Source organism: Hipposideros armiger, unplaced genomic scaffold (assembly GCF_001890085.2).
Source record: "Hipposideros armiger isolate ML-2016 unplaced genomic scaffold, ASM189008v1 scaffold_267, whole genome shotgun sequence".
Lineage (NCBI taxonomy): Eukaryota > Metazoa > Chordata > Mammalia > Chiroptera > Hipposideridae > Hipposideros > Hipposideros armiger.
The window spans coordinates 1,727,055-1,744,315 of record NW_017731617.1 but is presented as its reverse complement, the minus strand read 5'-3'; the positions used below and the strand labels follow the sequence as shown (position 1 = coordinate 1,744,315).

At 43.2% G+C, this 17,261-nt stretch overlaps 1 protein-coding gene across 1 annotated transcript in view; it reads left to right on the top strand.

The window, feature by feature from the left end:
- Nucleotides 1-17,261, top strand: part of ASTN2 (astrotactin 2) — a gene marked incomplete at its 5' end in the record, with an annotated part of 619,820 nt that overhangs the window by 291,985 nt on the left and 310,574 nt on the right. Inside the window, one exon of the mRNA XM_019656843.1 lies at nucleotides 6,913-7,101. Coding sequence (XP_019512388.1) covers nucleotides 6,913-7,101 — 189 coding nt within the window. The remainder of the gene's footprint in view (nucleotides 1-6,912; nucleotides 7,102-17,261) is intronic.

The following is a 17,261-nucleotide window of genomic DNA, read 5'->3' as shown; positions in this document are numbered from 1 at the left end:
CACACACACACTGTCTCTCTCTCACACATTCACACACACACTGTCTGTCACACACACTCACATTCACACACACACACTCTCTCTCTCTCTCTCTCTCTCACACACACACACACACACACACACACACACACTCATATACACACACCTTGAAAGATGAACTCCTAGGTTAACTTCCTACCACTACCGTCAACACGATATATCTCCGTGGGCAAGTCACTTAAATTCTCTAAACCTCAGTTTTCTTATCTGAAAATGGGAGCAGTACCTCACTGGGAGGGTTATGGATTCATTTCCTGATACTTCTGTAAAGAAATCACCACAAACTTACTGGCTTAAAACAAAGCAGGTTAATTATTTTACAGTTGTGGCGATCAGAATTTCTAAAATCCAGGCACTGTCAAGACAGCGAGGCCAGAGGCACAGCCTGCCTCCCCCAACCCCGCTTCCAAGCCGTGTGGCGGCCTCTGACTCGGACTCTCTCATCTGCTTCCTGTGCTTTTACAAGGCCCCTTATGATTGCATTGAGCTCCCCAAGGTAATCCAGGAAAATCTTCCCATCTCAAAATTCTCAAGCGTATGTGCAAAGTCCCTTTTGCTATATAAGGTAACACATTCACAAATTCTAGGAATTAGGACATGGATAATTTGGGGGACCATTATTCTACCTACTACAGGTTGTGATAAAGAACGAGTCTGGTCATGTATATAGAAAACAATTATACTAGACAGTGGAATCTGGAATGCAGGGCTGAGATTTGCATTACATGTGTATACATATATATATGCATATACATATATAATGTATATATTTACCTTACATATGTGTAAAATTACACATTTAAAATATATGCATAATATACATATAATTTATTTTCAGTGACTGGCACACAGAAGTTCCCAATTATGTAGTTTGAATAAATTTTAAAAATAAAAAAGAGTCAAAGAAGGGCAAATTTATTGGCTGTAAGAAATCTAGATCTAGAGAGAAGGCAGCAACTAGGAACTGAGAACCACTGGAAATAAATTTGCATTCCTTGAGAAGTGTAAATGAGCTAATAGATCACATAACAATCATAGATAATAGCACAGACATAATAACCCTAATAATGATTATCATAATAGCTGATGCATTAATTGGCTACTACACCATAGAAACTATATTATCTTTTATGTAAGTTATCTCTAATTCTCACATCAGCTCTATGATAAGGATGAGTATTATCCCCATTTAATAGATTATGACACTGAGGCTTAGGGAAGTTTACAGATTTGATCCGGGTCATATAGCTGGTAAGTATCGCGGCCTCTATTTGACCTTAGATTTAATTAGATCCTGAATCTGAACTAGACACCTTGTGTCTTCCTTAAGTTATGGGGCATGAAATCTCAACAAATTCACCAAAGCAGAAATTGTGCAAGCTACATTTCTCAGACTAGAATGTGATAATATTAGATATTAACACCTATCTAGCTAGAAAGTGAATCTATCTACTTGGGAGTTACTATAAAAGACAACCTTCTGAAGAAACACTTGGGTAAGGGGAAAAAAAACAAAACAGCAACAACCCTCAAATTACTACCTCTTTAGAAATGAGCAGGAGCAGGAACCTTGCATATCCTACTCTTGCAATGTACAGACAAGGCAGTAGTCAGAAGCTCCATGGTGTTTATTAAAACACAAGAAAGACTGAAAATAAACAAAGGAAGCCTTCCACTCAAGAAGCCAGAGAAAGAGTTATAAAACAAATCAAAGAAAGCAGCAGGAAGGCATTAATGCAAATAAAAGCTGAAATAAATGAAACAGGAAAACATACAAGGAGCCTCATGGATAAAATGCAGAAAGAAGTCTGTTCACAGGGGAGAGGAGAGAGAACACACATAAGCACGTTAGGAATGAGCTGTGGACAGAACCATACAAGCACAGAAGATAAAGCAAGTTTAATAAGAATACTGCGTGCAACTTTATACCGATGCATTTGAAAGTCTTGATAAAACGCATTATTGTTTTAGGAAATATAAATTACCAAATTTAAGTCATGATACTGTAGAAAAGCTAAATAGACAGATAACATAAACTGATACGAGAGCTAAATAGCTATAATTGAAAAGAAAACATCAAGCCCGGGAGATTATAGGCAAGTCCTATCAAATCATCAAGGAATGGATTGCTTTATCTTATATAAAGCAATCCAGAGAAAGAAAATAAAAGGACAGTTTTCTAATATATTCCAAATGCTAGCGTAATCCTAATACTGAAACTAGGCAAATATATACTCATCCGTCTAATAAAATTTGTTAGACGTATTAGAACTGATGAGTCTCTAATGCGGTAGGATGAAAAATCAACTTATACAAATCAGTAATAGCTTTCCTCAATATTAGCAATAACTAACTAGAAAATATAAGCGGAAGCATAGGTGAAAAACTGATCCTTTCCTGAAGTGGAAAAGACTGTACTGATAGAAGCTATCGCTGTACTTCATGGTTTTCACACTGTATCGAAGCGTAGCTCATTGAATCCTAACAGTGGCACTGTGATGTTGGGACTTCTTTAGAGATAAACAAAGGAAATGCAGAGAGGTTAAGCATTCTGTCCAAGATCACACAGTCAATAAGCAATGGAATCAGGATTTGGACTCTGGTGGCCTGGATCCAAAAAGCATGCCTCTGGAGTGTGGTGTGTTGCATCAATACCTATGAGTAAGGCTACTACAAGATATATGCAAGACTTTTACAGCCAAAAATCTAAAACTTCAGTGAAGGGTGTAAAGGAACACTTAATAAATGCAGTTGCAAACTATGTTTTCTGAATTACAAGATTCATAGCTGTAAAGATGCTGTATCAATCAGCTAGGAGAAGATGAGCTATGTGGCCGTAACAAAGGAAGCCTCCCAAACCAGAAGCTTGCACACTGAGGCTTGTTTAGCATTCATGCAAGGTCCACTGTGACGGAGGCAGCCCTCTTCCTCCCTGCAGTCTGCACCTGGGACACTTGATCTCCAAGCTGGCCATAGCAGGAGAGAGGGCTTGACCAACTCACAGGATGTTTGAAAGGGCTGGGTCTGTCTATGGTTTATATCATGTCAGCACAGATTCTATCTGTCAGGATCCAGGCACATGGTCCCTGTGGCCCAACTACAAAGAAAGCTTAGAATCACTGTCGACAACACGTGCCCAAGAACAGATACTAGTGTGGTGAACACAAGACACCATCTGTGGGGGTGGCCGTTTAGCTCAGATGGTTAGAGCGCAGGCTCATAACACCAAGGTCGCCAGTTCGATTCCCACATAGGCCAAGGAGCTGCATCCTCCACTAGATTGAAGACAAGTACTTGACTTGGAACAAATGGGTCCTGGAAAAACATTTAAAAAAAAAAAGACACCATCTCTGCCACAGTCAGCAGTGTGCAGCACAGAGTTGACCCTAAATACGTATTTCTTAAAGCAAAAAAGATTAAACCTTCCCACAATTTAGTCTACACATTCAATATAATACCGCCCCAAATTCCATTAGTGGTTTATATGGAACTTGACAAGCCAGCTTCAAAATTCATCTGAAGGAAAAATGGGTAAGAACAAGGAGAAAATTTTGAAATATAAATTAGTGTTCGTGATGGAAAGCAGACTTACTTTATCCAAACTGCGCTATAAAGTGATAGTAATTAAAATTTGTGTAGAATTATTGCAGGAATAAACAGATAATTCAGTAGGGAAAACCCAGGCATGTATACATGTTATACATAGATGTAGTGTATGACAAAAATAGCATTTCAAATTGGCCAAAGGATATACCCTTCAGGTAATTATTTTTTATTATAAAAACAATTGAGTTAAAAGCACCTCTCCTACCATGCACAAAATTTAATTCCACATAGATTAAATAACTAAAGATGAAAAAACTATAGGAATATTAGAAGACTAGACAGAAATCTGTTTCATCATCTTGTGGCTTTCTAAGCATTGCACAAATTCAGAAGCAAAAAAGGACCAGGATAAAGAGGCTGTCTGATATGAAAAGCAAGGTTAAAATACAAGTACAGACAAGAAGGAAATTCCAATATGTATGGAAGGTGAAAGGTATCTATCCAGAAAATATGCAAAACATATACAAGCCAAAAGGAAAAAGACATTGCAATAGAAAAATGGTCAAAGCACATGGTCAGACAATCTACAAAAGGAGAAATACACCTGCCCAAGGCATGAAAAGATGGTGAACCTCACCAGTAATCACGGAAATGCAAATCCAAACAAAAGTGAGTTATTTTTCCCCATCCTAGACTGGCAGTAATGAACATGAAAGATGTGGGTAATGGGCTCTCTCATTCATCAATTTCATACATACACTCATCTCATTCATACAATCAGGATTGCATACTGGTACCATGCCTACAGATGGTCATTTAGAAGACCTATCAAAATTTTTAAATTCATAAAACATTGACCCAGCAATCCCTCTTCTAAGAATCTCTTTTAGAGAAACACACACATGTGCAGAGATATATGTACAAAGATCTTTAGGAGGGCACCGTTCGTAATAGCAAACAGCTATAAACAACCAAAATACCCATCAATAAAGATTAGCTAAAAGCATTATGGTACATTTATATCACGCAATGCCAAATAACCATTAAAAAGATAGATCTCCAGGAATACTGATTTGAAAAGATCTGCAAGAAATAGTGTTAGGTACAAATAAATGCCTGCCTCACATGTACTATATATTTAATGTGTATTTCCAAATGCATTGGGAAAAACTCTAGAAGAATACATAATAGTTACTAAGGATGACCACTGGAACAGGACGTAAGAATATATGTGGAGTGGGACATAAAGAACTTGCACAGTTTACTCTATAGACTTTCATAATGTTTAATTATTTACAACAAAAATGTAATTATGCACATGTGTGTACTTGTGCGTGTGTGTGCATGTGTGTGTGCACGTGTGCATGTGCGTGTGTGTGTGTGTGTGTGTGTGTGTGTGTGTGGAGAGAGAGAGAGAGAGAGAGAGACGGAGAGCGATTTCTCATGTTTGCTGGGAACCTCCTGAGATAAATGGATGGAACTAGACTTTATTGCGAGCTTAACCATGTACTTTGCACGTTCATATAACTCACTTCATCTGTACTGCAACTTTTTTAAAGGAGAGTTACTTACATTTAACAGATACAAAAAGAAGGGAAAATCGACTTAGCCGAGGCACTAGGATAGGCCTTCTTCCAAGAACTTTTCTGCTGTACTCTGGGCAGGAGCATGTAAACATTAGAAAGACAACGAAAACACTGGGGGTTAGAGTAGAGCAAGAAAAGAGTGACAGCTTGCTTCATGCGTGAGACACCCCTGGTTTTCCACGAGTGATCTTGGGTCAAGTTTTCAGCTCTGCCTCTTCATTTCCCTGCCTTCAGTTGGGTTCTCTATCGCTTGCATCAGCTACTGGTTCCTGCCGCCTGGGGACACTTTCACCCCAAACCGTGTCACAGAGCCTCTCCCTTCTTATATCCGAGTCCTTGAATTTCTTTGGGATCAGATACAATAGATCTTTGCTCCACCTTATGGAAGAAGGCAAATAAGGGATTGCCTGCTTTCTACTGCCTCCAACAGAAACAGACTGATCCAGGGTCATGTCTTCCAACTAGAAACAGCTGGATTTAGAGAAATAAGAGTAGAAAATGATACCTTTGTCACTAAACAGACCTGAATTTAATGCCAGCTTGACACTTAGGGTGCAGCATGCTTTATTTCTTGGCTCCTCATTTTGCTTCTGTGTAAAGCAGGAATGATGATACTATCTTGTTTTTTCATAGTTAGAAAGTAGCTATGCAAAGCCCCCAGTAGATCTTATATGCTCAAAACATAGAAACACCACCATTGCTTTCATTACTATGGTTTTGTTAGGCACCTTGTAATTCCTGTTTTGGCAACTAATGTATCATGGGACTTTAGAGCAGCCTAGTAAATTAAGTAGTATAGGAATATCTGCTTCATTTTACAGATGAGGAAACTGGAGACTGAAGAAGTTGAATGACTTGCCAGGGTGCAGGGAGGTCCAAAGATATGTATGCAGGTCTCGCCAATTAAGCAGCCTATTAGCTTGTGGGTCTTACTTATTATGTGCACCCTATCCCTGGTGCCTAGCAAAGGACCATGAGGAACAGGTAGACCCTCAAAGGATTCCGGTGTCTGGGCTGATTTTTTCAGGGGCTGAGATCTCTGCTTCCCTCCCCACCCCCTCCACCCCCATGCCTCTCTAAGAAATTCCTTTTCCTCTCCAAACTCCCAAATTGCAAATATTGTCTCTCTGTCCCATTCAGATGCCTATTTGGTCCATAGAGGAACTTGCCCTGCCTCAAAGATATGCAAAGGGCCCTTTCGCTGTCAAGATTGGGTGGTTAGAGGCCATCAGAGGCTGCTAACATTGCTAATTGAACAGAAACAGCAGCTGCTGCTCCGTGTGCTGTCCGTGGTCCTAGAAGGATTGCCTCTGAGCTACAAGGGCAATAAAAACCTTGTTTTTGCAATAGTCTTCAACCTTGGTAGACAGATACACTGGGAATAGATTCTGGTTTGAGAAACTAGTTGATAATCCCCCGTGAATTGGTCTGTCATGCTTTTTAAAGTCTGTGTGTTCATGGAAAACAGTTTCTAAATTTGCTCTGTGCGTGGATGTGCACTCTGGCTTCCCCCTCGACTCCTCCAAAATGCCACAAATGACTTCCCCTGAATTTACCAATTTGCAGGATTAATGTGCTTCTCTCAAGACACCTGTGCCCTGCGTAGACTGCAGCCAGAATAGCTGTCTCCGTTCCTAAACTCTGACCTGTTTTGCAAGCAAAGGAGGCCTTGGTTTTGGGTCACTCCCAATGGGGGCATCCAGTTTGTGGAGCTAACTCTTGGCTTTGTTTTATCATGCAGTTGCGTGGAGGAGTACAAGCTGGCTCCTGATGGGAAATCCTGCGTAATGCTCTCAGATGTCTGCGAGGGCCCCAAGTGCCTCAAACCTGACTCCAAATTCAACGACACCCTCTTTGGAGAGATGCTACATGGTTACAACAACCGGACCCAGCATGTGAACCAAGGCCAAGTCTTCCAGATGACCTTTAGGTATGGGGCATTCTTACACCACCTCTCTCTCCCTCTTCCCCTGTGTGTGTGTGCACATACACACACAGGCACACTCATACCAAATCTCAGTAAAGCTGTTTAGAAATTTAGTTTTTTGCTCAACAATATGCCAAAGGCCTCTTTGTTAAAGAATAAGAGGTACACGAGAAATTCAAAGATGAGACTGCTATCATGTAAGAGAGGGAACAGAACAGACACTGGGTTGGCCAAATGATATGAAGATTGGACATGCAGTCTAATTGTGAAAGGCTTTTGGGGAGAGCTGAAGAAACTGGACCTGTTTTATCTGCAGAAGAGGGATTTGGGTGGGATGTATTCATGCCTTAAAACCTGAAGAACCATAAGATGGTAGAGTGAGAAGAATTATATATATACACACACACACACACTATTAGGCAGTTTTGCATGAAAATGTGATAGGATGTTATCATAAAGCAGGGATTTCCTTACCACTTGAGTTTGTCAACAAAAGTCAGAGCTAGTAAGAAACATCCCCATTATAATCATCATCATCCTTATCCCATCATCTAATTAATAATAGTGGTGATTGTAGTAGGAATGGTGGCTACTATCTACAATATATATCGAGCTCTTTAAATAATAATAATAATAATAATAATAATAATAATAGCCACTAACATTAATTCAGCACATGTTGAGGGTATTCTAAGCACTTTCAATCCATTGATTTATATAATCCTCACAAGAGTCCCATGAGTCCCAAGAGCTATTATTATCCCCTTTATACAGATGAGAAGTGGAAATGTTGAGTGGCTTTCCCAAACCCCTGTTGTATGAAGGGGGAGAGCCGAATGAATGCCATTTTGGCTTCATTATTAAAACCCTTTGAGGCGCTGTGGCCTTCATTTTACAATTGAAACGTCAACACCAGAGAGGTAAAGTTATTTTCCCAAGGTCACCATCTAGTAAGAGAGGGAGTCAGTGTTCAGATGGAAGTCTGGCGGACTCCGAAGCTTTGCTCTTGGCCTCTAATCCAACATACCCCATCATTTTCCATCTTATAAAGCTAGAATGGAAATGTGAATTCCCTAAAACTATTCACATATATAGTTAGCACATGCTCTTTGAGCACCTAGTATATCCCAGGTACCATGGTGGTTACTTGACATATAATGGAAAATGAGATAAAAATGGTTCTGTACCCTGTGGTGCTTAGGCTGTGTGTGTGTGTGTGTGTGTGTGTGTGTGTGTGTGAGATCTTATGTATTTACTTAATTTGTGGTAGGTACTATGGAGTAAAGATACAGGAAAGCAATTAACAGTGAGGTCTAATTTAGTTGGATTTAGTTTAGAGAATGGTGGGAGCATACCTGTTGGTTCAGAAAGAAACAATAAGGCTTTTCCTTTTCCATGCGAAGTGTTATTTAACTAATACCAGGAAGATGAGTGGGAGTTAGCATTGAAAAAGGTTTCAAGCAGAGATAGATATTCTAACAAGGACAGAATAAAACTCGGTTGGCTTCAGGAAATGAAGAATGGCGAGGTTGAAACTGAATAAGTGAGGGAAGGATGGTGGGAGCTCGTGAAACCAGATCAGTGAGCAGAAGCTGGTCATGGGGGTCTCGCAGGCCTAGTCTTTATTCTAACAGCAAATGGGAATGCTCTTAAATGGTTACAGGAGGGAGCATGTCGTGACTGCTCTGTATCTTTCAACCTCACGGTGGCTGCATGGGAAGTAGACTGGGATGAGGGTGGCGTGGGAATGAGTGGCCTAGGGGTCAATTAGGGTCTCTTGTGGAAGCCACATGAGACTGTTAGTGACTTTGATCAGGATGTTGGGAATAATATTGAAGACAAAAAGGAATATTGGGAGATAGTTGTGAGGCATAATGGACAAGTGCCAGAGAACAGTTGCAAAGGGTAAGGCGAGGAAGGAGTCGAGGGGGATAGGAGTGATTGGCAGCCACACAGCAATTTAGTGGCTGAGTCACGTCCTCCAATGCCCAGCAAGTCTCTTTCTGCTACTCCGATGGTTAAAGCAGAGGCCAAATGCTACTTTGTTGGAAAAACTCTGGGAGACATTTAAGGACAATCTGGATGAACCACCCAATACTGAGATCCCACAATGCTGGCATTCTATGGTTTTAAGACTATGAAATTCTGTCTTGAGCATCATGATGGATAGAATAATGCTGCATGGAATCAGAAATAAAAAAGTAAAGAAAGTGCCCCTTGCATTTGTGAAGGGAATTTACAAGCCTGCAAATGAAACACAGACAATTGAAAAAAATATGTATGAAAAATTTAATTTGCAAAGTGGTGTTCCGAGGAATGCCAATGGTTTCCAAAGAGTTTCCATTGAAGCCTTTTGAGAGGAGTTACAAAGAATGATAAAGGGCTTCTCAGAGGACAAGGCTTGTGGACTGGAGTTTGAGCTGATAGCAAAGAGCAGTGCGTCTTAGAGGGATAAGGGCCATAAAGGCATTTTCCTGTCCAGGAAGGAGCCTGCAGAAGCCCAGACACATGGGTTAGCAGGAGGGGGTGTTAGGAAAACAGATCTCCAGACAGACCTGACTCTAAATCTTGCCTTCCTCCCCCACCCATGACAAGCATAGTCCTATTGCCTGCTCTTTAAAAAGAGATGTTTCTTTCACCAGACCCCAGCAACTGTGATAGGCATGGTGTATGTTTTGCGTAGTTTGATTTCTCACAGCAACTATCAGAGTGGCTGGCATGTGACGAATGATCAAATATACTAGCTCCCATTCTCTTGTGTGAAGATTAGCTTGGTCCAAATTGGGTGGTAAGGTGCTAGATCCTGAAAAGGCTTCATGGAATCCCAGGGTCTCACCTTACATAAGGAGAAGGGAGTTGACACAGGTGGCAGAGCAAGACATTGCAGAGCTGGTCCACGATCCCAGATCTCCTGATGGCCCCGAGGGCGTGCCTTCCCACTCCCCACAGACTGGCCAGTAAGAGGGGGCGTAGTGCCGGAAAGGCCAGCCTGGGAGTCTCCAGGCTCAGGCAGAATTTTAGCCGCCTCAGGAGTTGTTATCCTGCCTCAAACACTGTCCATTGTTCCCAACCATTCAATTTCAGGTTGTCTCTGAGTAGCGAGGCTCTGTGTCTGCCCTGATGGACTCATGGATAGGAGTATAGTGAACGGACCACACTTACTCTTTTCACAACAGCCTCAAGATTTAGAGTGCTCCCGGACTGCCATGATATCAGAGTTGCCCGTTTCACTTACCCTCTCTCATCCTTGGCTTCACTTAAACCTTCTTTGTAATCGTTCCCATCTCCAGGACATGTCACCTCTTGGAGGTACCTGCTAAGGCAGTGGACTTCCCACCGTGTGAAAGCCAGTAGCTTCAGATGAGTCTAAATTTATCTTTCAAGCCACCCTGCCTGAGCCCCAGACAGGGCAGCACTGGGGTGGGAGGAGCTGGTGGGGGCGAATGCTGTAGCTCCTTTGTCCTCCAAGTTCCAGAAGGCAGGGCTGCAAATGTTTCAGCATCAAAGGCAGTTGTCATTTCTCGCCTCCTTTTCCTCCCTCCTCTAAGTGATCTTCTGTCCAGCCCTCCAGAGTAGCCAGCAGGCGCCCCACCAGCCATCTGGCCATATGCTTCATTTCCTGACAGCTGCCTTCCCTGGGATTTCAAACTCTACCAGCTAAACAGTCTCCTGTGGTCCAGTTACAGCTCTGCTTTCTTCTCTTCCCTGGCGCTGCCCACATCCCACACCTAGCAGCAGCCGACAGGAGACAGGTCTGCAGTCTCACGTCCTCTCTTGAGTCTCCAAAGAGCTCCCTGGATTTCTGCTTCACAAAAAGCCCCATGTTCCAAGTCCCCAACCTTGACAAGCACTTAAAGATTAACTAGCTCAGACATAGCTCCTTGTGGTACAGATGGAGAAACTGAGGCCCAGGAAAGGTACAACTTGCCCATTGCTCACTGTGGTTGAGGGCCTCTCTGAGACTAAAAGTTAGAGTTTGTGCCTCCCAAGCCCGTGTTCTGGGGTTTTGGTTCTGTCGTAAGGGATGAACTCTTAGGTAACTTCTGAATATCCCTTATTAGCATGTGGCGAGAAGAGCCCTGCCCTCAGCAGAGAGGATGACAGAGCTGCAGTGGGATGCCAGATTCACAACTAAGGTGAGACCGGAGGCGAAGGCCACCCATGCGCATCATTCTGCAGGCACTTGATCCCATTCCCGGCTACCTCCCCAGGTTGCCACAGGTAGGCTGCAGCCTGTCCCTGGGAGGTGAGCGTGTGGAGATGTTTAAGACCCTGACAACTCCGGAAGTTATCAGCCAGCCACTGTGTGTGAAGATTAAGTGTGGCACATGCTAAGAGACCCACACAGAAAACAGAGACAGGGTGAGCGTGATAAAGAGAAGGCGTCAGAGAGATGGAGACATGCAGAGAGAGACCAAGATAGAAGAGACATTAAGTAAGAGTCGTACCAACAGAAGGAGGGAAGGACAAGCACAGAATCAATTAAAGGGATACGGAGCAGGGACAGGAGCTGAGGACATAGGAGACAGATTGTGAAAGGTTTGGAAAGGAGTGAAAGATGGAAGGGTTAAAGGAGGGACCTAAAGTGATAGAGAAAAAAGGCAGAGTTTGTACGAGTCAGAAGATCATGGATTTCCAGGATGAAATAAGGGCTCTTCTCAGTGACGTGGTGGTGCTGGGAGAGAACCCTGAATTAGGAAGCAGGTTTAGATGGGTGTGAGTGGATATAAAAGCCGGTGGTAAATTGTTAAGTTCTCTGGAAACATGAAGAGTCAAAGATCTCACTTCCACGTTGACCCCAACCCAGTAAGTGATGGCAAGGTTTGCTGGTTCTAATCCCTTTGGGTGCATTGTGTTGGTCTTAATGACCCAGGCAGGGTCACTATCTGAGTCCCCTCCCATTAGCTCTTAATGGATGTGGGAATTGTCAGACTGTTAGAGTGAGATAAAGTCATCAAATGTTGGTGGAATTTAATGTTTTGTTGATTTGTTTGATTTTTACTTCCTTCCCTCCCTCATCCTCATCCATCCTACCTCATTCCTATCAGAAAGAAAGGTCAGCTTTGGCTGTAGATTGCATGGATTTAGAAAAACATCAGTCAAGAACTAATATTGAGCCACGGAGCCTCAGAAATTGCAGGAGGAGAAGTTGCATGGGAATGGGGACTGAACAAATGGCAGTGGTAGATTTTGCAAAAGCCCCCTCAAAACTAATATCGTTCCGCTAGCAGCAGGTATTTACTCGTAAGCCTTCAGGAATGACCTACAAAGAGCATGGGAAGCTCAGGAAAGATTTGCTAGAAAGTCACTGTTCCTTTTTTTTTTTTTAATTAAATTTTATTGGGGTAACAACTGTTAGCAAAGCTACATAGATTTCAGGTGTACAATTCTGTAATCCATCATCTATATATCACATTGTGTGTTCACCACCCAGAGTCAGTTCTCTTTCCATCTCCACATATTTGACCCCCTTTACCTTCATCTACCACCCCCCCCTTACCCTCTGGTAACCACTAAACTATTGTCTGTGTCTATGAGTTTTGTTTCTTCATTTGTTTGTCTTGTTCCTTTGTTGTTTTCAGTTTTATATCCCACATATCAGTGCAATCATACGGTTCTCTACTTTTTCTGTCTGACTTCTTTCGCTTAGCATGATAATCTCAAGATCCATACATGTTGTTGCAAATGGCACTATTTCACCTTTTCTTATGGCAGAGTAGTATCCCATTGTGTATATATGTATCACATCTCCTTTATCCAGTCATCTATCGAAGGACACTTGGGTTGTTTCCATGTCTTGGCCACCGTAAATAAAGCTGCAATGAACATCAGAGCACCTATATCTTTACGGATAAATGTTTTCAGATTTTTGGGTAGATACCCAAGAGAGGGATTGCTGAGTCATATGGTAATTCTATTTTTAATTTTTTGAGGAATCTCCACACTGCCTTCCATAGTGACTGCACCAATCTGCAATCCCACCAACAGTGTGTGAGGGTTCCTTTTTCTCCACAGCCTCTCTAACTCTTGCTATTATTTGTCTTGATGATAGCCATTCTAACTGGTATAAGGTGATACCTCATTGTGGTTTTCAATCTGGACTGCTTGTCAGGTGTACCTTTGTACAGCATTAGTTGATGGATTAGGGTAAGATGTGGGGTTTCATGATAAGCCACCACCAACCCATGCCTGGCAAGACATGAGGGGCCTCCTTCAGGATATGAGGAAAGCTAGCTTTTCTTAGTGGCACCCACTTGTTCCCCAACTGATAGCAGGCGAGCCTAACCCCAAAACCCACCTGGCCCTGTGCCTCCCTGGCTCCCAGCATTCGCCCTCCACTTAATTCCCAAAGAACCACAGACTCTACAAATGGAAGAAACTTGAAGAGTACTTTGTACAGAACCCACCCCACCCGCCTTTTGTAGCTGAGATGCCTGACGCTCACATCATCTAAGTGAATTAACCTGAAATCATGCAACTGGTTAATGAATGAGCCAGGATTCCAACCCCTTCTCTGTTGGGCTGCACTGTATCCACTCTGAAGGTTTAGAGACATAGCATCCAACTCCTACCCTGTACAGATGGTAACGTCAAGGCCAGGGTTCCATGAAGAATTAACGGCAGAGCCAGGCTGAGGAGCTGTGTTTCTGCGCTCTCAGACCTGAGTATTTTGTAATATACCATGATCTTATTATGACAAGAGAAAGCAAAGGATGCTGGTGGTGGAGCGATTATCAATTAAAACTGGCATTAGCTTTGGATTTTCCAGGCCATTCCTAAGCCTCTCTTTGCAGTAATATGCCAGCTCTTGGCAAAACCCTCAACGTGCCACCTGGAGCCACAGCTATCTGTTACCTTTTGGTAGGACTGATGACGCAATCTTAGAAGTGTACTGAGGACAGAAGTTAGAGGCTGGATCACAGGAGTTAAGGGGCAGTTTTCCCTGGGGTCCCAACTCTTGGGCTGGCTGCAGAAGAATGTGTGTCTCCATCTTTCCAAGGTTTCCTGACATCCTCTGCGGAAGTCAAGGCTGATGTGTCTGGTGTACCACAGGCCCTGGGATCAGAAAGCCTAGTTTCCATTCCTGTTCTGCCACTTCCTGCTGTATCACCCTTGGCCACTCTCCCTTCTGGATTCTGTTGCCTTTTCTGTACATTAAGGTTTGGGTAGAACTTAGATGAAGACTGAGGGCTTCTGACCTGGAAAGCAGCTCTCTTTCTACTCACCCCCCATGACCAGGGGCTCAGTCAAGCCTTTCCTACTTACCTGATGATAAGATTCTCCCAGGGCTATGCCAAGACCTGTCAATCATTTTTCTCCCAGAGAATGGGCCTGAGAAATTGAGTGTTCACTGTCTTCCCAAGTGGCTCACATTATCCAGCAATTTGGGGATGCACTGCCCTTGTGTCTAAGACACCCAGCTCTAGAGTTTGAGTCCTAGCTTGCTGCTTATTAACTCTGTGACCTCAAGCACAACATGTTAGTTCATTGAGCCTGTTTCCTCATCTCTAAATTAGGAGAAATAACAATAGTCCCCAATTGCTGGTGGTGTTGTGATGATTAAATGAGATTGACACCTGTTCCATCCCTGTTTTCACCAGCCAGGAAGGACCCAGACGCCATAAGAGGCTGCCAGGTCAATACCTTAGGAGCAACCTTAGGCACAGGCCACCCCCATGTGCATGATTCTGCAGGAACTGGGTCCCTTTCATGGATGGGATCCACCTCAGGGTGTCAGGGTGCTGCCACGAGAGGTAACAGGGTCCAAGTTACACATCTGCCATTTCCTAGCTGTGTGGCTTTAGACACATCTCTTAACCTCTCTGAACCTTCAGATCTTTAACTGTAAAGTTGACTTTTACCTCAAAGTGGCGAAGATTTAACAGGCTAATAAGCAAAGGTCCTAGACACTGTAGGCTCTCAGTAAACATCATTCTCTCTTCCTTCAATTGTATTTCTTTCACTCCAATCCCAGAAGCACACAACAGGTGAAGATTTTTGTGGTGGTGTTGCATTCCCCCAAAACTCATCTCTGGACTGGAGCCCTGGTCATCCTCCCAGCTTCCTCCAGCCATGACGTGTTTTGGTAGATACAATGCTTTGGTGAAATGCCCAAGATCAGGGCAGAAATGCAGCCCTTCTTGCTCTGTGGTCTGTGGGTGGCGGACAGCCCAGCCAGCAATGTGGCCTGGACAGCAGCCCAGGGTCGCGTGAATGTGGAGGTGTTTACCCCAGCCTTTGGAAAGACAAATCTCACTGATAGGTTAGACTACCCGTGTCCCAGAGGGTAGCCCCTTTGTTTCTGCCTGAATGGCCTATAGTGAAATACACCTAAAATTAGGAATGTGGGATTTAGATGCTTCTGTGTCCTGTGTGGAATTCCATATTGGGCCTGGGCCCAGATCCAAAAGTTTCTGAAATACGTCAATCGCCCACATCTGAGATATGTATCGATTAGCTTAGTAGTGGCTTATCCAAGTGGCCACCATGAAGGTACGTCCGTGAGCCCTGAGGGTCTGCACATCAGCCTCGCTCCCCTCTCCTTCCTTTCCTGATTTCCTTCCTCTTTTATCAGCTTTTCACATCCTCTGGTGCATGTCTCCATATCCTTACAGATTGATAGTGCAAAACTGTTTTTTCTTTACTTTTCAGAGCCTGTCTTTAAGGAGTGTAGGCAGACATGTCTCCCAGGACACATGCGAATAGAGCAGGTTGACTATCTTAGATTTTACATGAGAAAACTGATGCTCAGAGAGGTGAGATGCCTCATCGAAGGTCACACAGCCAGTAGGTAAGGAGCTGGATTCGAGTCCTTCTTCACTTTGCAGACTCCAGACAATGTGTGACATGCGTATGCAAATGCTCTTAAACTAGATGCTCCCCAAAGATGAGGAAGACAGATAATAGCACATCATTACTGTGCATGGAAACCCTATCTAGAGGGTACAGATTTTTCACATGTCTCCTTATAGCTAGAACTCGATACCATGAAATACACCAGTGCTTCTCAAACTCCCATGTGTATAGAAATAGCCATGGGGTCCTACTAAAATATAGGCTCTGGTTCAGCGGATTGTGGGTCAGGCGTGAGACGGCATTTCAAATGAGCTTCTGGGCCCAAGGACCAACTTGGCATAGTAAAGTGTTAAACTCAAGTTTATCCTAGATGTGAGCCCAGGTTATGCCTAAGCATGGAGAAGGATTGTTGCTCCTTCATTTGTCTTTGAAAGTGGGAACCCCGTTCCAAGACCAAGGGCATTAGAGGGCCATGGAGTCCCAGAGGAATCCCCCCTCCGGAGTGACCAAGTGCAGAGGCTGTGTTTTTGGTTTGTAACAGCCAGGGCACGCAGTGTTGTCCTGCAATTCAGGTGCATAATACAGTATAGTTTATTCTCCACACCCATCTGCCCATCCATCCTGCTCACTGACGGGCACAGAGACTCTGCCGTAAGCATCAGTGCCCGTGGGGAAGGCACTTATCCTGACTGCATGGTCTCACAGCTATGGGTGGGTGCCCAGATCAGAGCCTTTTCTCTGTGCCCACTGTGCAATTCCAGCCACTACTGGGTGCAGCAGAAAGCACTTTTCAGCAGAGAGCTGGGTTGCAGTTTACTTCAGGGCACAGGTGGAAGACAAACTCATGGGAAAAGTAGTGAGAAATCCATTTGGGAGGGGACTTTGGCCTGGGAGAAGCTTTCTAATGCTCAGGTGCTGAGACAAAACTCTCATACCATCAACACACATGAGTTTCATTGGGGACAAAAAGAAAGTGGTAAAATTAAGACTTAGCGAAAGATGCCTTTTATTTCTTTGAGGATAGGGAGCAGAGAATTGCAATCCATTTTTAAATTAGCCCTCGCTAATCTTTCTCCCTAATTACAATAAGAGAAAAAAGAAAAGTACTCAATTATTATTTTTAATTTTATTCTCAACGTTCATATCTCTAAATACTCCAAATGTCATTTTATGAGGAAAACAGTTTATACATAGCATATTTTTTTTAAGATTTTTATTGGGGAATTGGGGGGTTGGGAACAGTGCTGGGGAATTGGGGGAAGGGGAACAGAAAAGTTGCTGTAGTTTTGTTCTTCAGTCTAGTTGTGGAGGACATTGCTTCACTGGCCCAAGTTGGCACCATCATTGCACTCTTCCTGGGCGAGGCA